The 24322-nt window shown below is 38.0% G+C and overlaps 1 protein-coding gene across 4 annotated transcripts in view; it reads right to left on the bottom strand.

Annotated features, from left to right (window-relative positions):
* Ptn (pleiotrophin) overlaps positions 1–24322 on the bottom strand; it is an 81851-nt gene that overhangs the window by 20689 nt on the left and 36840 nt on the right. For 3 of the 4 annotated variants that reach the window (NM_017066.3, XM_017592475.3, XM_063285568.1), the window contains exon 2: positions 632–748. In NM_017066.3, coding sequence (NP_058762.1) covers positions 632–746 — 115 coding nt within the window. In that variant the 5' untranslated portion in view covers positions 747–748. Of the gene's footprint in view, positions 1–631; positions 782–24322 lie in introns of all 4 variants that reach the window. The other variant, XM_039107077.2, reaches the window with a different exon arrangement.

Below are 24322 nucleotides of genomic sequence, written 5' to 3' on the forward strand. Positions count from 1 at the left end.
ACCTCTTTCTGGACACCATGACATGAGCTGCTCTGTTCATGCTACCACAGCTGTGATGGACTGACATCTCTGAAACCCTGAGGGAAAGAAAGCCTTCTTCCTCTTAAGTTCACGCCTCAGGTGTTTGAATGCAGAAACAAACAGCTGAGTAACACCCTCATAGCAGATGGAATTTGAAGACTTGTGTGACTCTGATGGAAACTTTGAGAGTGTGAAATATTATAAAAACAAATATTCCTGTAAAGATAAAAAGGTTCTAAGTAGTTTACGAAAAAGAGGAGCAAGCGTCTATTTTAAGTAATAGTTGTCAGACTAGCAGTTTCATTGCAAACAGATGTCTGGTTTTGTGTGGCAGGTAAAAGGACATAATAGAAATGTGGTCTAGGTCACAGACTAAGGCAGGTCCCAAGCTGCACAGCCAACTCATGAGCAGGCTGCGGCCGGCGTAGTCACTCATCAGCATAACAGGATAACGTAAGACTAGCCTTGCTTAGCATTTCTCTAAATAATTAAAGGGAAGTTAGAAGTGGTGGGAGGGAGGAGGCAGGGAGCTGGTCTGTATAGGTACCATCTAGTCAGGGCTACATGGCTACCACCCAGTGAAGCATCTCTCTCTGAATCCACCGCTTACCTGGTTTCTCTTTTTTCCCGGCCTCAGCAGTGTCCACGGCTGCCAGGATGAAAATCAAGGCCAGGAAGGCAGCTGCAAATTTTCGACGTTGCTGCTGGTATTGCTGGGACGACATTTCTGAGGGTGAAGAGAAAGAGAAAAAGGTGATTTCTTACTTAAGTCAGGATGAAGATCCCACTCCTTGATGAAGCACTCTGTGTGAAGCTTCTGGAACACTAACTTTAAAAGAAAAAAAAAAGACGTATCAATCAGTTAACGGCAATAAGTCACATAGTCTCTAACAATATCGAAGCGTTCTTCATATCAGATGCCATAGATATTTGTTAGCTATGACGACGGAATTATCAAAGCAAGAGAATTTCGAGGCATAATCTTGAGTAGAACCCTTCAATCAATCTTGCTGCTTGCATCACTTGGTAATAACAGATACAACCATTTTCAGGCAGTCTGGCAGTTCCTAGAAACATTTATGGTACACAGTGGAGGGCAGGGGTTGTCAGAATGGCCATGGTAAATGATGGCCTATGTTAGCATGGGCTGGGCTGACTGGCTTTTCTTTTTAATCTTTAAGTACCTTTGGCAATGAGCAGTATCTCTGATCCATATCTTTCCATGACGACTTCTAACATAGTATTACCATCCCATTATTCATTAAAGTGAAACACAGGAATAGAGCTGGCATGATATGATACTATCAATTTATAAACTGACCTTATTCAAGACCTATTAAATCCTCAGATCTAGGGAACAGTGATTACACTTGCTCAATATATGAAATACTTCTCATCTCACATAAGTCAAAATCCCTAGGCAACACTAGGGAGATCTCTGTTAAACTTAAAAACCTGTGTGATAACCCTCCGTTAAGATGATCTCCTTGCCTAAACATACCCAAGGAATCAGTTGACCGTAGAAACTTGCTTGATAGTCATTTACCTCCATCTGCTGTGTTAATGGTATTTTATAGGTCACATGAAAGTGCAGAAATGATCTTTGGTTATTGTTAATATGTGACATATTTTCCCAAGACACTGTGTATGTGTGTGAGTGTGTGTGAGTGTGTGTGTGTGTGTGTGTGTGTGTGTGTGTGTGTGTGTGTGTGTGATCATGGTTGCTAAGTTCATATTCATTTCCATGGTGTTAGAATTATCACTTATAGAATCATACTCTTTTGCTATCAATGACTGGATTCAATAGTATGAGTAAGCTTTTTTCACCTGAAACTAAAATTAACTAACATGAACCCTGCTTAGTTACTCAGCACCATTTCTATCTCCATTGACCATCTGGTATAGGCAGTTTTGCTCTGCCTAATGCTGGACTCTTACGACAGTCTCACTGAAATGCTCCTAGCAAATCTGAACTAAGTCCTCATCTCATGACTAGACATAAGAAGCCAGCCTGGACTCACTGATTTGCAAGCGTGTCAGAGTGCTCAGAAATGAGTCCCCTGTGCACCTATATGATGCTCTTTTTCCTATGATATTCAAAAACCATTAACATGATTAGGTGTAACACCAACCAGAAATTATGTTTTCCCCCAAAGGCACCTTTTAGTGCCTAACCACTGCAGTGAAACTTCTGAGAATTCTTAAAAGGCAAATTAACTGTGGTGTCCTTTATGGCTTTTCAACTTTATTTCGAATTAGATTTCACTTTTGTGGATAAAAACTACCTTAAATATAAGGTTATGATGTAGACTATTATGAGAATCTGAAAATTCCCACTGAGAAAGCACAACTCTGGAGAAAACTTTCTGACAAGCCATGGGTGATGATCTTCCTTAGTCTTAATAAGTGTAGCCAGTGATGAAATCAGAAGTCATTCTGACTAAGTCAATATCTTACTACCTAAGCTTTTATGGGAGTGTTAAAAGAGTAAAGGTTTAAAAGAAGAGCAAAAGAAATGAAATGATTAAAATTACCCAAGTCCACCCAAGAGTACTACTTAATGGTAATACCATTTGAGTGCTCTAAACAATACTCAATTAACTTTTGGCACCTTCCTGGTCCATAGATATGTGAGTAATTATGCAGATAGCAGCTTGCATGTGGTATATGCAGAGCTGACTATTTATCATCAGCATCAAATAAAACCAAAAGCTTTCCCTGCACAGAGCTTAACTCTGCTTGTTCTCCAACATGCTGGGTGCCAGATGACTGCAAAAGGAAAAATAAGTCCCCCTCAGACACACAAAGCAATTAGGGAAGTGGGTAATTACTTTTCACACTGAGAAAAAGAAACAATGAAAGAATAAAACTTACTAAATTGGCCAAGTTCTTTTGAGAAATTTCTTTCTTTCTTACCACCTTCTGCTATCTTTATTATATTTGACCTGACGAACATAATTCACTGTGGCTAACAAATTGAAGGATACCGTAAATGGATGCTGGGACACAGTAATCGACTGTTGAGTTATCTCAGCGAAGCCTGAAACTCACTGACAAATAAAGGAACTAATTGAAGAAAAGCATTCGTTTTTACCTCTTATTCTGAAACAAGGCTGATTAGAATGTGTAAGAGATCCTCTGTACTAAAGCATGATAGTGTAATATAGGATTTTGAGGATGGCAATATCTGGTGTAAATATAGACGAGGTTGCCAGACACTGTCCCTGGTGAATTGTTTATAAAAGGCAGCATAGCATCTGGAGGCAGAACTCTTTATTCAAAATTTAATTTCACCAGTATTTTTTTTCAGATTGCCTTTGAACAAATCAGAATATCACAACCAATTGAACTGGTTTTGATATCAAAATATTGAGAGTAAGTGGTAGGACTGCTAATAAAACAACTGCCAGAGGCACTTCCCATAAAATCCGCAGGACAGACAGAGATAATCCAGATTATTAGGAAGCACGTTACCAACATAGCTTACCTCTACAGCTCTGTGGTTTGCACTTAAAGTGTTCTTTATGAATTAGATACTTGGTCCCCAACTCTAGCAAGTAGGGCATTGAGGAAGTGAGTGGACCTTTAGAATAATTCTGCTTTTATCAGTAATTTAATCCATGGATAAATTAAAAGATTGAATAGAGTATTAAGAGACAGTAGAGCTGTAGAAAGTGGAGCCCTGTTGAGGCAGCAGGTCAACAGGTCTTTGAAGGGCATATCTTACCCAGTCCCTTTGTACAACTTCTCTCTGTTTGCCCACCTCTAGGAGATGAACAAACGTGCTTCTGTATTACCTTGGTCCCCAAACAATGCAGTACCCAACATAGATTAAAACATCTGAAGCTGTGAGCCAATACAAATACTTCTTTCTTTAAACTATTTAAACTGCCTTTCACAGTGTTGAAAAGTTTAACACAAAAATGCTCTTTTTAATTGAAAAAAATATTATAAGCATCGAACTTGGTGTTTTTGATATTATATCAAAGCGAAACCAAACAAAATATCACAAGACAGAAATAATTTAATTAAAATCAGCTAGTAGCTCCTTCAGCCTTCAGGGGACCCTAATTCATCCTGCTTTACTTTTTGGAAGCATAATAAAATTCAGGGAACTTAACTCACAGTGTATCCTTTGAGTTCAGAGCCCAGTGTTGAAAATTAGCAACTGTGTGGATGCAGTTGAATTTACATGAAGTGAGGAGAATACCCGTTTACAATTATACCCCATGCCTTTCTACATGGAAAAATATTCCTCTCCCATCTTTTTATTTGAAGCATCTAAGACAGAAGGAGCCCCCGGTGCTTAGAAGTTGTTCCTAAAACTTTGATCTTGAAAAAAGTCACAGAAATATAGCTTAAAGCAGAGGAGTAAATTTTTACACTAAAAGTAATATCTTAGACATTGACACTGTGCTAGAAACAATCACGGGTCTCTCCAGACTTGTAAAGAAAAGTGACCATCAAATGGGTAAAAATGCATCTGTATCCATTCATGCCGTAGATTATACTAGATACTTTGTGGGTTTATTTAGCTTAACCTCTAAGAAATAGAAAATCTTATAAATTATAAAATAAAATATAAGACATTGAAAATCATACAAAACCACAGAGTATTTGAATGAATCTTTATAAAAATAGAACACTTTTCCCAGAACATCAATTACTTTGCATGTTCCTTGTCCTAAATACAGCTCTTCTTTCAGGAAGTAACTAACAGAGAAATTCTTTCCATTTGTTGTTTGAGAGCTTATTTAAATATATTTTAAACTTACCTAATTTAAAATATCTGAATGCCTTTTGACTTGTTTTTAACATATATGACTGCTAGTCATTGACTTCTGGTTCTTGCTTCTTACATTCTTAGAAAATACAAACCATCTAGTCAATATATCCCAGATTCTGAATTTTAGTAATTATAGATTTAGGTCCAATTCAATATTTTTCCATCCAGGTGAGAATTAAAAACTGTAAATAGAAATCTTCCTAAAATGAATTCTAGGATTCAACAATCCTCTCTAATGATAACCCTAATCCCAACCCATGCATCCTTTATGACTTTGTTCTCCTGGCGCTAATTAAATCTCTGATTTACTCAATTTCCCTAAGTTTAACATCCACTAATTAGTTTACTAGTCGTTAACTAGTCAAACATAAAAAAATTAGAAGTTCAAAATTAAAACAAACCAAACATATTGTAGATTTAAATGATGTTTACATTTCTAAAGAAGAAAAATTAGGGCATCCATGTACTTATTTAGATAAAATACCAGAGAAATTTCTGTCATGTGTTCTGATTTGGGAATATACTGAGAATTTCATTTAGACTAAAACCATATAGCCTTTCAGCTCTGACTTTTATTAGTCTTTACAAAGTATGTACATTTCTTGAAAATTGCTGTCTGTCAAACTTAGTTCTAAGTACATAGAAGCATGCAAAAATAAGGAGGGAAAATAAGTCAACTCTAACAATAACTGAAAATAAAGGAGTACATTTGATAAGTAATATTTGATACTCATTTTATAATATGACTCATAACTATGTATGTTTGTTAATTATCTGGTGGATCAAATGAGTTAAATAGCTTGAATTGTTTGTGTTACTCCTTTATTACTTTTACCCTTTATTAGGTGATCCCCAAAGTAAAGATTTAGTTTTAAGTTTTTAGAATCTTCTAATTTCTTCATGACCATTTTAATGTCTATCTACTCTGACTGGGTAAAGGAACCATTAAGAATTTAGAGCAATGGTTCTCAACTACCTTAATGCTATGATCCTTTAATATAGTTCCTCATGTTGTGGTAACCCACCAACCATAAAGTTATTCCATTGCTACTTCATAATTATAATTTTGTTACTGTTATTAATCATAATGTAAATATCTAATATATAGGATAGCTGATATATGATTTCCCAAAAGGGTCACAACCTAAGGATTGAGTACCACTGTTCTAAAGGGAGATAAAACAGTTCATTCTGCAGAGAATATTCTTTAGCTCAGACAGTAAACAATTCAAAAGTTTCAGGAGGTCCCTGAAACCTAGCAAACACACTAGGCTCCACCCTCACCAAGTCACTATAAGCAGTAAGGACTTCTGAGACATACTCTGAGAGCATCCAAGTCACTTGAAAAAGACCAGCAAAGCTGTCCAGAAGACAAGGTAAATCAGAAAAAGCTTCTTAGAAGAGGCACAGAGCAACCTAAATACCTAGAAAGGACCCTCTTAAGCCCATTAAGCTATGTAGAAGATGTACAGTGCAATCCAGTTTTCATAGAGAACTTTTCAGTTATACAGATATCTTTGAGTATGTTTTTTGCTCCTAACAGTGATGGTGCCTTGATATTCTTGTGAGTAACCCTAGTCAGACTCATTGGTTCACCAAATTGAGCTTTTCTTGTTTTCTTGATTTGTTGTTGGTTCTCTATCTGGGGTTAAGTAGACATTTGCTCACATCTCTCTAAAGACAGAGTCACACAACATGTAGCACAACATATCCATTGTATTTTTCTTCTCTATATTCTTCTGTGTTACACTGCATCCCTCTCATCAGTTTGTCTTTAACCAGTGTTGCCAGTGGTCTGTTCCTATAATGACCAGCGAATGTTACCCTGTCTCCTGATCCACCATCTTCCCTCTCTGGTTTCCTTTTACAATGTCCTCCTCTGAAACCAAGCTTCCCAGACCCAATCAAAAGCTTCTTCTTGTATAAGTGTCCCTGCCATATGATCATCTCTCCTCTTACCATCAATGTATCTTTATCCAGAAAGAAGTATTGTACTTCTTTAACTCTACAATATTTTAATTCACCTCTGTCTATTTTTGCAATTCCATATAATAAATTCTTCCCCAAATCTGAGGAATCAATCAACTAGCATGGTTGAGTCCAACAATTTTATCCTCTCTGAAGCCTCTGCCTAAGTTATCTTAGGTTCTTTTGCTTTGGAACACACTGGTCCATGCCCAGTCTAGATACTCTGATCACATACAACCCCTGAATGACATAGTCACATGTTACAAATTCTGTGAAATGAAACAGGCAGAACAGGCATGAGGTCCCATGACTGTTCAATCTAGGGAGAAATACATTTAGACAAACAGAATACAGCTTATAGATAAAGTAAAAGGTGAAAAATAAACCTGCTAGGTATTGTGGCAACTAGTTGTGCATCTAAAGCACACACACACACACACACATACACACACCTGTATGCTCACCGGGGTTTGTTTTTCTGTAGTACAGAAATGAACTTGTTAAAGCTTTGTTTTTGTTTGCTAATTATAAATCTATGCCCAGAGGGAAAGCTTTGTAGAATCATGACATATTGAAGTCACACTGAAGTCTGGAAGTAGGATCCGGACTCACAAGAACACATCCCAGGGGGGTGTGCAAAGCATAGCATTTTTCTGCAAGAGGAGCTAAAAATATATCTTATTTCATTTTAAAGTCTATGAAATCTATTTCCCCCATAGTTCATGGGAAGTACAGACCTTGTTAAGACTGGTTTATTCTATATCAAAGGTCTGTTAGACAGATATAATACCCTTCTTTTATCTTTATGCTTTACAAATTTACTGAACGGTCATTCTGTTGCTTCCTATATTACAGTTGAAAATTTGTTCCTAAAGGAGATTTTTATTGTTTTGACTGTAGTTTTCCTTATTCTTTGGTTACTTTTCTAATATTTTTTATTAACTTCACGCTGGTCTATTGTAAAAAGATCAAACCATTTCCCTGGAGTGATACTGTCTTATAAATTGGCTTATGATATTGCTAAGTCATCACTTACTCCAGCCTTCTTGAACTCACTTATTCAAAACTAAGTCTTGTAAGGAAGTGTCCTAAGGATGGGTATAGAACACACAGCATAGAGATGAGTTTAGCAGCAAATCCCCCTGTAACTATGTGCATATTGATTGGACTGTTAAAATGATGCAGTAATTTAATTTGATCAGACCCATATCCTAAAAACACAAAGCTCTCAGACCAAACTATTTCAATGCCAGAGATGCACCTGCCAGAGAGTGTGATATTTTATGACACTTTCATTAGTCCACTAGTTTTTATAGCCTCTACATGAAATAGGTGTGTGCTACATAAGAATATGAACAGCTGATTTGAAAGAGATTCCTCCAAAATAGTCCTGCAAGGTGTGGAGAAAAGAGAAATGGATGATTCTGCTGTTCCCTTGTGGTAAATGAATGAACAGTTCTCTGTGAGTACATAGGCTCAAGTAGTCATGTTTCTCTGTAGGATGAAAGGTGGTAGAGAGTTGGAACATGTTTTACTTATTAATTTACATGCTTACACATTAATTTAAAAAAAGATAAAAGTTGCAACTTTCTACGTGAAGAAGAAAGGACATGGAGGGAACCTGAGGCAGAAGCACCACATAAGCATTGTGTCAGTACAGCATTTGCAAAATATTCAGCCATGAAATGTGGTTACCATGTCTAGTAGCAGCACACAATAGAGATTAAACTACCTCAGGGAGACTGACAGTGACTAAACTGACACAGTTTGTGAGATATCAACGTGCTTTTTAAAATCATGTGCCAATGATTTTAAAAATATAGTTTAATGTTCTTGGCAATGTCTCCTTGTGGGAAATTTGTATGACCTTTATTAATCTGAGACACTGAAAGCAAAGGAAAATGTTGACAAGCTGAATCATTATCTGGGCACAAGAACCGCTTTTATTAACAAGTCCTGAATATGTTCTTTAGGTTGATGGAAAACTTGACTTTGTATTCATGCAGCCCAACTGAGTAAGAGAGCATCTCCCAAATTATATAACTTCAACTACAAATGGAAAAGATTTCGTGTTATTCTAAAAACAATTCACTACAGCTTTACAAACTACTGTGTTCAGACGACATTTCTAATTGCTGGTGACTTTGCTCATTCAGGCAAAGTGACTCAATTAAAAACATAATTAACAAAACAGCATGCAGATTTTCAAGTTCACTGGCATGCTGCTAAGCAAAGGAATAGCACTACACACTATCTTGCTTTGGGGGAAAGATTAAGGATACATATTGTGGATCTTATCTCAGTGATGTGTGTGAGGTAGGGAGTTCTCGGGGAAGCAGCAAGCTCCAACGCACAGGGAAAGCTCCCATGCAACTGCTGCAAGATCAATAACCACTAAAAATGATCAATGTGGGAAGAATTTTACAAAGGAGCTTAAATGTGTTGGTTAGCTGGTACAAAGTATTCAATTAATTTAGAAAGGTAAATAAGTATGACCTCAAGATCCTGGGTGGCTTTGGAAGTCTTACTTATTCTTTCTCATTCATAGTTCTAGGATAGCTATAAAATGAGCTGGGAATACAACATTTGATACAAGCAAGAAATGACCAAAAAGAGGCAGGCTCTGGTCCCATCCTTCCTAGAACAGAAGGCCCTGCAGTACATTAGCCATGGCAGTTCAGTTGTCTATGAGATCGAAGGTAGAGTGGGCTCTAGGGGGCTCCCAGATGCAGTAGAGTATGAAATGCACATAGACAAGGCTAAGTGTCACAAGTTTTGTGGTACTGGCTTGCCATTCTAAGTTTCTGCCATCCTTCGGTGCCCATGTATGAGTAAGACAGTTATATTTTATAATGCATATAGATGTTTGATCTGGAGCAGCCTGGTTGATACTGTAGTATCTAGGTGATGTGTTTAGTCTTCTAGAATGTAGATAGATGTGATAAGCTTGATGCATAGTCATTATCTGAGCTAGCAAAGAAAATTTTCCTTAGAATGTACAAACATCTACAAGATAAACAGTAAACCACGTCCTCTAATAACGTTGTATTTCCCTATTAAAAACACAAAGAGGTCACACTAAGACTTGGACAGAAATGTTCCTCGTAATTTGTTTCATTTGACCAAAAGCTTTGAGCAAAACTTCCTTTAAGTATTTATTTATTAATGTGTGTCTGCATGTGTGTGCAGTCACATGAATAAAGCATGTAAGTGCCAAGATAAGTATGTAGAGTTCCTCTGAAAAGAAAGGGTTCTCTCCTGCCATTTTATGAGATCCAGGAACCAAACTGAAGTTTCAGGGTTTGCATGCAAGCACTTCTACCCACTGAGCAACCTTGATGGACCTACAAGCATTCTTAAAATCTCTTTATAGACATATATATCTAATGCCTAGACCTCTTTGAATCATTGGAAGAAAGAGTGAGACATTCTCATCTCATTCGACTGTGATAAAAGTCTTATGCTTTTCTTTAGTGCTTCCTAGAAGACTGGCTTGGAGTTTTCTTTTACTTTTAATAACATGAGCTCCCTTAGTTGATACTTGGTCCTCTTGACTCTTACATCGTTTCAATTCTCAAAGACCTCCTTGATGTCACATTGATTGTGCTTTAGGTTCCACTACTACCAAAACCCTGCTGTGTCAAGAACAGCACTCAGCAGTCAAGAAGCACCTGTCTGAACGGATGTTAATATAATAGTGGTTCGTTAAACAGATATTTGCTCTTCAAACTATATATCTTAACTAAATTTTCATACCTAAGACCAATGAGGTATTAAAAATTATAATTAATTTTATAGACCCAAGTATGTGTTTGTGTACACAAAGGTGTGACAGAGAGAGAGAGTTGAATTTATATTGGTACATCTGTGAACACGCTACCGTTGGTACCAAAGCAGATGCTTCTTGTCAAGACCACCTTGAGTCACTTCTATGTCACTATAAATTGCTATAAACCCCTTCCTAGTGAGGTTCCACAGTACTAAGAAGGTTCCAGATGGCTACTGAGGCACCACAAGGTAAGGATAAGATGTGCACTTCCTTGGTTCAGCTGGCAAATACTGGCTTATGAATGCCTGCTTCCAGACCAGGAACAAAACCTTAGAATAAATGAACAGTTGCCCAGGGAGCTGTTTGGACCGAAACTAGCCTCCGCTTCAGGAACGGAAGAGCTGGACCTTGCCATTCTTGATTTGCACGCCTTTCAGCGGCTGTTTCCAGTTGATTCAGTTCATACAACTCTAGCTTTCATTTAAGGCTGAGCTCATTGACTACAAAAATAAAGAACGAGGAGAAGAAGAACAGGATTCAAGGAAAGGCTTCATTGATTATGCAGTGTTGCTTTGGGAAAGAGGAAAATCTTGTTAGAAACCTGGCAAACTTACTTCATTAGGGACCTACTGACATCTGTAGTCAAGGAGTACAATGGGTCAGTTTAAAAATGGGTCGTCTCAGTAGTTAGGTAGGGGTGATGGATCCCCACCCATCATCGCTACCACATTCCCTGCATTCCTTTACCCTTTCAGTGATGGCAGAGAAAAGTAGCCCCTAAAAGAAGGTATGTTGAATAGAAATGAGACTCATTATAAACCAGAGACAGGACAATTAAAGGATGGTGAGTCTAATTACTCACACTATTCTTTAGAAACCCAATTGTTGCTTTCTGAGTACATGGTCGCACGGTCCTCATTTCTACCATCCTCCCCTCTCCCATGTGTAGCTATACTCAGTCTCCTTTCACCAAAGAATCTTCTGTGTGCAGAGCTGGTAAACCAAAGTGAGCATTAACATTCGACCTCATGTGGTATGGAGGAGTCAGCTGCTTCTTGGTTCTGTCTCTGAAACTGAAGATGGGCAGTTTCCACATTAAAGAAAGGGGTTAAGTCTTTAGCATTCTTACTTTGGGAGCATCAAATGTTCCCATTCACTGACCTCCCTTCCCCCTTAGAAATAATCAGGCTTAGGCCTAAAATGACCATTGTAAATTAGTGAAGAATAACAAGGAGATCAAAGGGTTCATTCAAACCAAATGAAGCTTAGTTCGTGAGAAAACTTCAAAATAACAATGACATCATTACTTCTGAGTACCTTGGTTTGAGGAAATTACTTGATCAGTGTTCTTAACATATATACCTGAGAGTGACGGTTAATTCTTTATTTTATAATTATAATATAAAACAATTGAGCACAGATGACTACATTCTAGAAAACCTTAAACTTGACAAGATTAATAGAGATTAATCTGTCTTATAAAATGCTATTAATAATGGGAATGACAACATTAAAAGAATTCTGGTTCAATGTACAGGTAATTGAAACTGGGATAAATCTGAAATCACATTGGCAACAGATTCGAGAATAAAAATATTCTGAATTGTATACAACATTGACCTGAAATAAATCAATCAGAAGCTAACAAGATAAGTACGAAATCCTGCAACCAACTTATTTATGGAGACTCATAAGGATCAGGGATGGGTTTTTTGAGATCACACTTAGTATATGCAAATGGAAACATGAATGGAAAACAAAAACAGACTGACAATTCAGCCCCTGACGTTACTGAGGTGCAGGAAGTTCTTTATGTCAAAGTGAAAGCTAAGCTTTTCATTTACTGTTTTCATAAAGGAATAAGGCTGACTTCTTGGCAAGTCATGGAAAGACAGATAGAGAATTAACTCTGATTATAATGTGTCTGCTGTGTCTAGGAGAGCAGGGAAGCACCTGCTAATGGATGAGAGATGATGAGAGATGATCACCCTGCAGGCAGAGACTAATTCCAACTCAGCTCTAAACTGTAACAGTTGCCAACCTGGATCTTAGCATCTTCTTACGACCATGAAATGCTGTTTTAAAGTAGTAGCCAATAAGCCTTGCGACTGCGTGTAGGTAAGAAGCAACCTTACAATCTTTCTACTCTTATTGCCAGGAAAGCACCTAATCAACTGACAATCACTGGGGACACTGACATTTGAAAGACTAGCCAAACCCAGTGCAACGGCAGCACATTGCTGAGGCCCTAGGGCTCTTCCTCCTTATCTTTTGAACTACATGTGTAAATTCTGTAGTTTGGCTATACAGTTTTCAATACATTTAAATACAGCTAGTGCAGTACATTCAAAGAAAAATAGATGTTATACCCAAGGATGTTGGTATCCACATAAAATTAAAGGGAAATTATTCTTGAAAGTGATAGACATATAACTCCTGATAACCCAGTTGTCCTGAAGGCAACGTTTACAACCCTCACAGTACCGGCAGCCCTTATGTCAGCTGACATCCTCAAGAGACACAATTAGCCGTTGTATAACTGGCAGGACAAGAAAGAATGCACGCTCTACATTTATAAAAAACCAAACCTATGATAAACTTGTTGAAAACCTTAGTACTCAAAGACAAAACCCTCTGCTTACTACACTAACCCCAACATCCATGGTTGCTGAAGCCTCAGCTCCTGTAGGCCTGTGGTATCTGACAGCAGCCTACATGGAGATCTTTAGAGAGATTCATAGTCTCATGTCAGTGATCACGACAACTTAGAGTGGTAACATGAAATCATGCTCAATTTGTAAGTAAATAAATGAAATTCCCACAGAGGAATCAAAAGGGAGCCTTCTATCATTCAAAAGTAAAAGTCTTTTTTCCCACAAAGCCATTTATAATCAGCAAATCCCTAGTATAAATGCTTACTAAATTAGTGCACTGGGTAATGAATATATAGATTTGTTGTGACTCTCTTGAGAAAATAGACACACAAGTATTTGAAGGTATAGTCTGGTAATGTTTTAAAAATTGGAAGAACTGATATATTTTAAACTCCGTAGATATGTTTTTGTTTCTTTTTAAAATTGATTTTCACAGAAACAAATGATCAATAGCTATGTCTATTTATTAAATGGTCTTATTTCACCATGCTCAGTTCCAAACACTGAGATAAACATGGCAGGCACTACTAATAGTTAGTCAACTAACTATAAAATTGAAGATGTCATAAATTGAAAAAACTCAACCATACACTAATAGTGAAGAAGGGGAGTTAATGTACTAGGGTTCTAATTAATAATTGTTATTTATGATGTATTGATACTCATGCTTCATGATAAGAAAATATCAGCTATCTCACTTTATATATTATGATCCTAATCTGGAGATGTATTCACAAAGTAATATATTGAATAAGTTAATTTTGACTCCTGAATGGTGGGCAAAATTTGTTGCTTTGCTCATAAAATTTTTCTACCTACCTTCTTGGAATTCCACATTCAGAATTCCCCTACTTACCACACTTCTTTGAACTTACTCTTCCCAGAGGACTTTTTAAAGTGATTAGACATAGACCGTAGTCAATATAACCCATAGCCCAAGTTAATTACTAATATAAACCTTACCAATGAGTATCTAGATAAGATAGAGATGACCCTTTTTCTTCCTTAGGGTCATTTGAGAATTAATCTAAGAACAAGCAGACTGTATATGGTTTTTCCCCAAAGAGTATAGAAAGAGAAGTAGTCTTAAATTGATCCTTAAGCTTTTAACCCATCAATTAGACATTGTTTACTGATGTAGAACATTTTAAACTGATGTTATTAAAGTTTGAAACAAGCTCCAAGAATAATTGAAGGTATATCATGGAGAACTTCCTACTGCCAATAAGGAATCAGTTCAAACATCTTCGAAATGGAATTGCACATAGCTATTAAAATACAATCTATAGCTGTCCACATTATATTTACAATTCATATTTATTAAGATGATAATGTGTGAATTCCATGAGTGCAGAACAATATATCTTAGAATGTTGTACACTTGTATACACATTCACACACATGTATGTAGAGTCATCCACAGAATGTGGGGCATTTTATTTTTCTTTGAATACTTCTACAAATTTTCTGCATTTTAATGAATACTTATAATATTTTATTATTTTACAATAATTTTTAAATTAATGCGTATGGATGTTTTTTGTCTGTGTTCTGTGTCCGGTGTCTACAGAGACCTAAAAAGGGTATAGGATCTCTCAGAAATAGTTGTGAGCTGCCATGTGGGTGCTGAGAATCGAACCCAGGTGACTTGGAAGAGCTGCATGTACATTTAATCAATCTCCCCAACCCAAATTATACTCTTCATTATTATAAAACGTGGATTGTCAAGTAAATGACACCGAACTTGGTTCTATTTTGTAGAATGGCAGGGCCGAAACTGTCCCGAGGTCCTGTATCAGACAAAAGACAAAAGGGCTACTATTAAATATCTAAGAGTCTCTGTGATGGTGGAAATTAGATTCGCTGTAAGCATCTTATTATCGATAAGAATCACTCTGTGTTCTCAGTAGCACAGCCGGGAACCTGGGCATTTTATGCTCAGCACCCTCAGTTCCTCACCAAAGCTCCAGCTCTCTCAGTGTTCCTGACCACCTGCTTTGCCTTCAGTGGCAAGCGCTAATTAGTGTACCTAACAGCCATCCCAGACTTAATCAGGGATGCTGTGACTGAAGAAAGACCAAGGAAACCCTTGTCTTCTCTATCTTCCCCCAAACTCTTCCTGAAGAAAGCTAAGTCCGATTGCCCATCATTTTCTCTTGAGGGCTATAAAGCTGCTAGAGTGTCCAGTCAGTCACTGACACCTTTACATTTCTAGCCAACGGCAATGAGGTAAAAATGCTTCTGATTCCTTTTGACATAATTACAAAGTTGCCCACCTTACTAGGACCATGTGCTTAAGCACCTATCTCTATGACATTCACTCTCTACAATCTTTCTGGTCTCAAGTCCCAAACTAGGATTCCCAACAAGCCTGAAAAACCTTAGTCTGCCCTAAACAGTTACAGTAAACCTGAATGTTATTACTGCTATCTGTTGTCATGGATTAAAAACTGTTCTATTTAGAGCCTGTGGGTGGGTAATTTTGATACAGTGTAATCATCTTCCAAAACAACAAAAAAAAGATCATCCAGATGTGAAATAAAACAATCTTAAAGTTTGAACAATTAAGAAAGTAGTCCTTTGGTCTAGGCCTGTCAAGATGATTCAGTTACTTCAGTATTTAATTTACATGCACACTTATGCGCTTTGACAAAACTGTCAACAATAATTCTACCTTCCATTCCTCTTCTCAAAATGTAACAAGCCATGAAATATCTCCCCACACTTCTTTTTTTTGTGTCTTAATTTGTGTTTTTATAGTCAAGTGAAGTTTATTTCAATAGTGCAAAGATTTAAAAAGCACATTTATTTTATTACATTGACAGAAAAGGGGGAGAATAAAACTCATAGGAAAATGTTAATAGGCAAGCATCTCTTGGGAAACTGAGCTTTAAACAGGGTTTGTGTCTGATAAGATCATGGGAGACGGTGTATGTATATATGAATTAGGAAATCCTGAGGTGTTTTGGAATTTTACTTACCTGAGGTATCTATAGAATAAAACCACTTTATTCCCAATGTTAGAAAGGAATAGATGAATGTTCAGTTCTATAAACTTAATTTAAAACACTAGTTTACACTAAATTCAGTAATATTTAAAATGATGAACAAGAATAAAATTATAAATAAAGTAGCAGTTTTTGAAGACCTATGCTATTCTAGGTAAAAATATCTAAGTCTTGTCAAAGTCCTGTTAGAAATTATAACTTAGCTTCTGAAGTGTGCTGAATAAGATATTAACATATAAGGTTTAAAAGTAGTTTAATACTTGGTAAACAAGATATTTAAAAATAAAAAATTGCAACTTAAAAAAAGTAGTTTAATATTCCATTAATGAATCGTTAAAATGAAATTAACACCTAAACCATTCATCACCAACTTCAATACTTTGGAAAGAGGCTAATGAACATTATTCAAACATCCTGTAAAGAAATATAAGGAACATTATTGAAAAACCAAGAACATACAAGTGCTATCTCTACCTCTCCTCATATCCATAAGTTAACATGTTCAATACTGTGAAGGACAGTCCTCTCCAAACTATTTAGTAATTCTATGTCATCTGTAGTTAGCTGATTTGTGTGTTTATTGAAATAGCACAAGGTGATTCTAACATGTGCATGGAATTTCAGAAAGCAAAAGAAAGCTAGGAAGCTGAAGCAAGAGCAATTGCAGTGAGTCGGTAACAGCACTCAACAACAAAATGCCTGCGAAATCCTCGAGACAGAAAATAAATACGCAAAAATACATGTGGAAATAGACCTGAGAAAGAAAAAGGAGAAACAAGGAAGAAGTTTGCATAAAATACACCAGGATAATGTTCACAACTAGGTGGAATAGCAGAGAGTAAATTACGGGCACGTTATGAAGTATGGTACTGCTTGGGCTCAACCAGCAGGCTAATATTCTAGAACACGCCTACCAAGCAGATACATTGGCACCACCAAGCATCCTGTTTGACAAAGTTCTAGAGCTCGGATGACCTGGACTGATCCCTCACTGCCCTTGGTGGAAATTTGCTACACAATTTTTCTTGTGTTTCTGAGATGCTTAATGTTTGAATTCCTTGCTCTTAAGAGCCCCTCACTGAAGGCTGGGGCTTAGATAATGTAACAACTCTTTAGCAAAGCTGATGTTAATAAGAATAAAACTCATGGCAGTTCCCTGGTAGAATAGGCTATGCAAGAAATTGAATCTTCTATAGACCTATCACTTAAATAGTATTGATGAGCATGAGACAGAAGATTTGACATTGAAACGTTTAAAGAGGAAAGATTTTAGAAAATTCCAGAAGCTGACAAACTATAACTGAATTATTATGTCTTCATATCACGTTGTCTATGTATGTCCAGCCTTAGAAGCACAGAGCTAGTATGGAAGGGAGCTCTTACATCCACCTGCCTCAGGCAGTGGCCCCTACCCGGAGCTTGAGCTTGACATGTTGGCACTCAAACAGGGAACTGAAGATAAGTTAAGTATCCTCAGTGTCTTGGTGTAATAATGACCTCACTAAAGGGCACTGCAGACCCCTGGTAGAAGCAGTACTCTGGCAATACATCCCATTTAGATAGGTCAGTTTTGTCTCCTTATTGCACCAACTTTCTGAAAACGAATGTTCTAGCCTTGTGGTTAAGTCAGGTTGTCAGAAGCAATGCCATTATCTGCAGGCTATTGTCTCTACCAGTATGTCCAGAGCTCTTTCTACTTTGTATAAGGCTGCCTTCTTTTATGACAGTTATGCCTAGGCTTGGAAATAGTAAAAATACAATGTAGGCATTGTGATGGACCCAACAAAGGAGTAGAAATGACGGATAAGAGAGAAAGGAAAGTACCTAGAACTAGATGGAGCGGAAACAGAGACCTTGTATGAGTTTGTGCTTCTGTGAGCATCTTCCCCTCACCACCAGTGTAACTCCTAAAGAGGGGTCAGAGAGTAAGCATCCCTAAGTAGTTTTATACGCATGCAACTACCAAAGTTTCCCACCCAGAAAATTTAAGATGCTAATATTTTGGGGTTGAATGGTTGTGGAGAGGTGTTAAAAAGACACATGCCTACTGGGTGGTAAAGTTTTGGATGATTCTCCCAAACCCAAATGAGGCATATGGTGGAGTGATAGCCTGCCCTTGGTTATTCTTTTATGATTTCTTTAGGACAAGTTCTGGCTTACAGTAAAACAGAAGAGAAAGTATAGGAATCCTACCTATATCCCTTCCCAGATAGCATACCCATAGCATATCTCCATCCTCCACTAGAGAGGTTCATTTCTTGCAAACAGTGAGCCTACATCCACACATCATTATCACCCAGAGCCTACAGTTTCTGTTGGGATTCACTTAGTGTTGTGCCATATAATGATCTGGATAAACTCACGGTAGCATGTATCCACCATTATATTGTCCCATGGCATGGTTTCACCACCCTAAAGATCTTTATGCTCTGTCTGATCTGAGTTTTTAGTGAAACAATTTGTTATAGATATGAGATGATGGTTAGAACAAGCAAAACACTGAATCTTTTTAATTAATTCTAAAAAATGGTACTTAGGCTATAATTGTTCAAAAGCTTTCAGCATTGACAGGGAAATAATAAAATGCTGAAAATTTGCTCTAAGATACTAAAGGAAACGTTTTGGCATATCATGTATGTTGAGCAACTTGCACATATGTCAGAATCCTGTTCCTGTATTTATTTATTTATTTATTTATTTATTTATTTATTTATTTATTTATTTATTTATTTATTTATTTATCTATCCTGTATTTATTTTTTTTCTTGCTTGTTCACTTTAACTTCCTAGAAAGAAGCCAAACTCAGGCAAGCATTTAATGGAGGTGCAGGAAGGCTTCTTGGATTAGCTGCACATTTGTCTTTACATTGTTGTTGCTTTGGATCCATAGCACAGTGGAGGGAGTTCCTTTTCCCTTCAGCTGAGGAGTTGAGCTCAATCTACTTAGGTTCTAAGGAGAACTGTTGAGTCCCGTGCAGATGACCTGTACAGAGTCTAAGGTGGTTTCTCTTCCTCCAAGCTAGTGGTTCTCCCCATTTGGAGTCTAATGATCCTTTCAAAAAAGTCTCCTAACACCATAAAACAGATATTCATATTATGATTCATAATAGCCTCAAATTATAGTAATGAAGTAGCAATGAAAACAACTTTGTGGTTGAGGGTCTCTACAACATGAGGACCTGTATTAAAGGGTAGTAACGGCAAGAACTTTGAGAAGCGCTCCCTGGGGAAATCCAAGCTCACTTCCAGGTGCACTGGCTGTAAACTTCTTTGCCCTCTCCCCTTGGCTTGGGTAGAGTGCCTTTGAATCACAGTGTCCACCAGGGTTCCTGAGACTAACTTTCCTGAGAATAGCTGGCTCCTTCACTTGGCAGTCAAGTATTTCATCAAATGCCAACTAAGGATAACTTCTTTCCCACTGGGACATCTCGTGCTCCACCAAGACAGTTTGGCCTATTTTCGAGTTTCCCTGTCACCTACCTGAGACATCAAAAAGCTAGCCAACTTGACATTGCTGAAAAGTCCATTATTGATCGTGTCTTGACTTATTCTTCTCAGCTCTTCTAGGGACAGGAATGTCCATTTGCATATGTGGCAAATAAAAATACACGTTTACAACATCTTGTCAAGAATTTGGCAGGGAATGAAAAGGAAATCTCCCTGGGACATTCACCTGTTGGTTAACGTTGATTTTTGTGGTAACCTTGTCTCACACAGTAGTCACTGGCCTCTTGTAGCTATTTAGTGCACAAAAATAAGTAGTAAAAACTGTAACCAAGATAAAACTAAATGTAAAGACCATGAGAGCCAATGAGACTGTAGAAAATACTTCAAATTCAGTTACTTATTCAATAAACAAACTCATTTATTCAAGGGTCAGCTGTGGTGAAGAGTTGAGTACATTCAGTTTTTCCTTCAAAACAAAGAGATAATATGCAAAGTTTCTTCCTGTATAAAACTTGACCTTTCACATGAGTACTATGAATACACACGCACACACACACATACACACACACAATTGCAATTGTATTCAGTTGTATTCTTTTGAGTTTAAGAAGTTTAAACTTGGAAAAGATCATGAATTGAACCCATCAGCACAATTTTGAATGCCTAAAATCAAATCAAAGAAGAAAGAGTTACATGGCATCACTGGATTATGAGTATTTGTGTTTTCTGCAATAATTATTAACTCTAAAGTGATATTTTAAATATTTTATTTTTATATTGAATCCATGGTGAAATATTACAACCTGTTACCAAAGTTACTTTGCCTGTTTGGGGATGGTGTGGGTATGATTATAGAAAAAACAAGGTTATATATGGGAATTATATTGAATGTGTAAATTTTTTCCTAATCAACTGGTATTTTACCCATACTGGTGAGGGAGGTTGCACGCACTCACACACACACACACACACACACACACACACACACACACACACACAACTATAAAGCAAATGAGTGAAAGGACCTAGGAATTCTAAGATACCCAGCCTGTCTCATCCCTCCTCTTTTCTGATCTAGAGAAGCCAGTTGTATTTGAGCTACAAGGATAGGTAGCATCATGCTATGGAAAGGTGGCTGAGGTTAAATGGAAAGGATCTGTGAGCAGATCCCTTTGCTCACAGAGTTCTCCCTTACTGAGCATGAAGAGAAACAAAGTAAAGCAGCAGAAAACAAAAACCAAACCGCTGCTGAATTACTAACTCCTTAGATGTAAACGTAAAAAAAAGAGTCTGTGCCCTCTGCTTCAGAGAGTTCTGTAGCTTCTAAGTCAATATGTGCAGCCATGACCTCCTGTGAACCTTGTTGCCATTACCATTTATAATAACCATCACAACAGCAATCAAAACATGGTGAACGTTACCAAAATTCCATAATTCTGGAGAAATTTCAAACCCAACAATAGCTCAAGAAGAAATTGAATATTAATAAAAATGACTGTAAGGCTGGCAAAGAAAGAAGTTAAGTAAGTTCTAAATAGTTTGACATGTAGTAGACATGTAAAAAAGAGTGAAAGTTGTGGCTGGAGAGATAGCTCAGTGGTTAAGAGCACTGACTGTTCTCCCAGAGGTCCTAAGTTCAATTCCCATCAACCACATGGTGACTCACAACCATCTGTAATGAGATCTGATGACCTTTTCTGGTGTGTCTGAAGATGGCTACAGAGTATACATATACATAAAATAAATAAATAAATATTTTTAAAAGGAGTGAGGAATTTGACTTAGCCCTTTACATCTATCTCAGTTGTAGTGATCCTGGGCATTATTTTGATACCACCTCCTTGTCCAATGAAACAATCTCTTATGAGAGTCATTAAAGCACTACTGATAAATTAAAGTCCCACCATGCTTGTGCCGTAGCCGATTGTTTCAGTGTTTCTGTGATGGCAGAGGGTGGGAGGGATGTTGGAGATTTTGAACAGAGGGTTTCTGTACAGCCTCTGGCTGAGCAATACCAGGTCCCACACCATTTAGCCCATAATGACACTCCTGAGCATCTGAGCTGATCCCAACATTCCTGGCCTCCATCAAACATTGGAAATCAAGGCAGATCAGAGTCCCTTCAATGTCCTGCTCTGGTTCTGCTAGTCATCCTCTAAGACATTTGCTATAGTATAGAAAGCTGAGCAGTTTCTTTGCTGTCTAAAATGCACCAAAGAAACAGAATGTCCTGAGACGCTCTTCCAGAGCATGACAAATACAGAGGTGAATGCTAGCAGCCAACCATTGAACTTTATTGGAGGAGTTAGAAAGAATTGAAGGAGCTGAAGGGACTTGCAACCCCATAAGAACAACAATACCAACCAACCAGTGCCCCCAGGGACCAAACCACTACCTAAAGACTACACATGGACAGACCCATGGCTCCAGCTGGATATGTAGCAGAGGATGGCCTTGTTGGGCACCAGTGGGAGGAGAAACCCTTGGTCCTGCTAAGGCTTGACCCCGCCCCCTTCAGTGTAGGGGAATATCAGGGCAGGGAGGCAGAAAGGGGTGAGTTGTTCGGTGGAGGAACACCCTCATAGAAGAAGAGGCAGAGGGGATTAGATAGGAGCTTTCTAGAGGGGGAAACTAGGAGAGAAGATAACATTTGAAATGTAAGTAAAAAATATCCAATAAGTAAAAGAAGTTACAGCCATATTAAAAAATGTCAAAAAGGAAAAATAATTCTTTAAATGAAATAAGTTATAAGACAGTGCAGTTCCAGAGACCCCACTCCCCAAGAATCCAGCATCATATCCTTCAGTTGTCATGGTCAGGCCCGACTTTAATATGGCATACTGGGATGCAAAGTCATGAATTGCACAGGTGAAGGTAACCAGAGCACAAGATGTTTTAAGAGTTGTGAATAAACCACTGGTCTGAATTGGCTGCAAGTTTCCTGGATAATGGTAGCTTAGGGCGAAAGGTCATGGCAGAGAGTGGATGGTGAATTCCAGTGGATTAATTGACTAGCTTTTGGCTGGTGTGTTGTGTGAAGAGAATGAAGCACCACTGGGAAGAGATGTGTGAGTGGCTGAGCTGAGCAACAGCTAAAGGTCTGATGGCCTTTTTTTTTTTTTTTTTTTGGAGCTGGGGACCGAACCCAGGACCTTGCGCTTGCTAGGCAAGCGCTCTACCACTGAGCTAAATCCCCAACCCCAGTCTGATGGCCTTTTAGTCTAAGGTGGAAAGCAAGTTTGTACATTGTTAGATGCCAGACAGAGGAGACATAAGGAGAAAGCAGCCTCCAGAAGAACCTTGGAAAGTTACTAATGTTGAGGGAAGCAAGTAGAGCTCAGAATCACCTATTTCCAACCTCCGTTATCTCCTGCCAGTGCCTCCACTGCCCAAAACCAACCAGAAGCCAGATGGCAAAGGAACCTGTTCTCGTTTTTTTCTGTAAATTACAACCCCCTGGCTCTCAGAGCAGAACAGAGAAGTATAGAGCTTAGCATACATCAGAATACACTGAGCAGAACTAAGCTGTATCAACAGGTGGTCTATGGACTAGAAGGGCCAAGGGTGGTAAACACCATCCAAGCATGCTCTGAGACTCCACCTCTCAATGCCTCAGTATGGAAAGCTCACACTGTAGAGACAGAGATAATGAAGACAAAAGCCCACAAGCAGCTTTGAGTGCATAAAAGTTCCTCAACAGAGCCAGGTGCTGGAGGCACACACCTTTAATCCCAGCAGAGACAGGTAGATCTCTACAAGGCCAGCCCGGTCTACCCAGTGAGTTCAGGACAGGCAGGACTACACAGAGAAAAAATGCCTCAACAAAACAAACAAACAAAAACCAAACAAAACCCCAAAAGAAGAGAGAGAGACAGAGAGAGAGAGAGACACACACACACAGAGAATGAGAAAGACACAGAGAGAGAGAGAGAGAGAGAGAGAGAGAGAGAGAGAGAGAGAGAGAAAGAGAGAGAGAGAGGAAAATTGCCACTGTCTGTAAATTTGAATTTCCAAAATTCTGCAATTTGGGCTAATCAAATCTTTAAATTTTGATTGAACTGATCCTCAACTCTATATTTGTTATCTGGGCAAAATAGGGTTTAGAGTTTCTTTTTCTTCCTTAGCCATCTACTAACTGAATTGTTCAAAAGCTTACGGAGTCTGATTACCCGCTAAGAATATATCCGAGCCCCTTCTGTTAAAGTTTCTTAAGTGTGAGATTTGTTTGCCCACATTTTCTGATGCTTCCAGAGGGTTTAATAAGAAAACGTTAGTAATTAAACAGTAATACACTTTGTACTATAATTTAAGTTTCAAAATCCACAGCTGGACCTTGAGACACACAGAGCCCCTAGATGGAATTAGGAACAAGCCTCTGGGCGGCTCAGTACACCATGTTGAGCACAGATTGTTGCACAATGATCCTATCTCTTTGCTGGCCCTGTGGCCCACAGCTGTAAAGGAAAACTATTCTTGACCTTCCTGCCTGGCTTAACAGAAAGCTCCCAACTTCTTCCCTCCTTCCAAATCCTTCCACTTGCACTGCTTTTTCCAACAGCTCCCTGCAGGGACTTGAGTTTCCTTGAAGAAATTTGCAAAAGGACAAAACAAAACAACCTTTGGTTGTGTTTGTTATCCGGAACTCCGCTTGTGAGCAAAGAAAGAAGGC

Source organism: Rattus norvegicus, chromosome 4 (genome assembly GCF_036323735.1).
Source record: "Rattus norvegicus strain BN/NHsdMcwi chromosome 4, GRCr8, whole genome shotgun sequence".
Classification (NCBI taxonomy): Eukaryota; Metazoa; Chordata; class Mammalia; order Rodentia; family Muridae; genus Rattus; species Rattus norvegicus.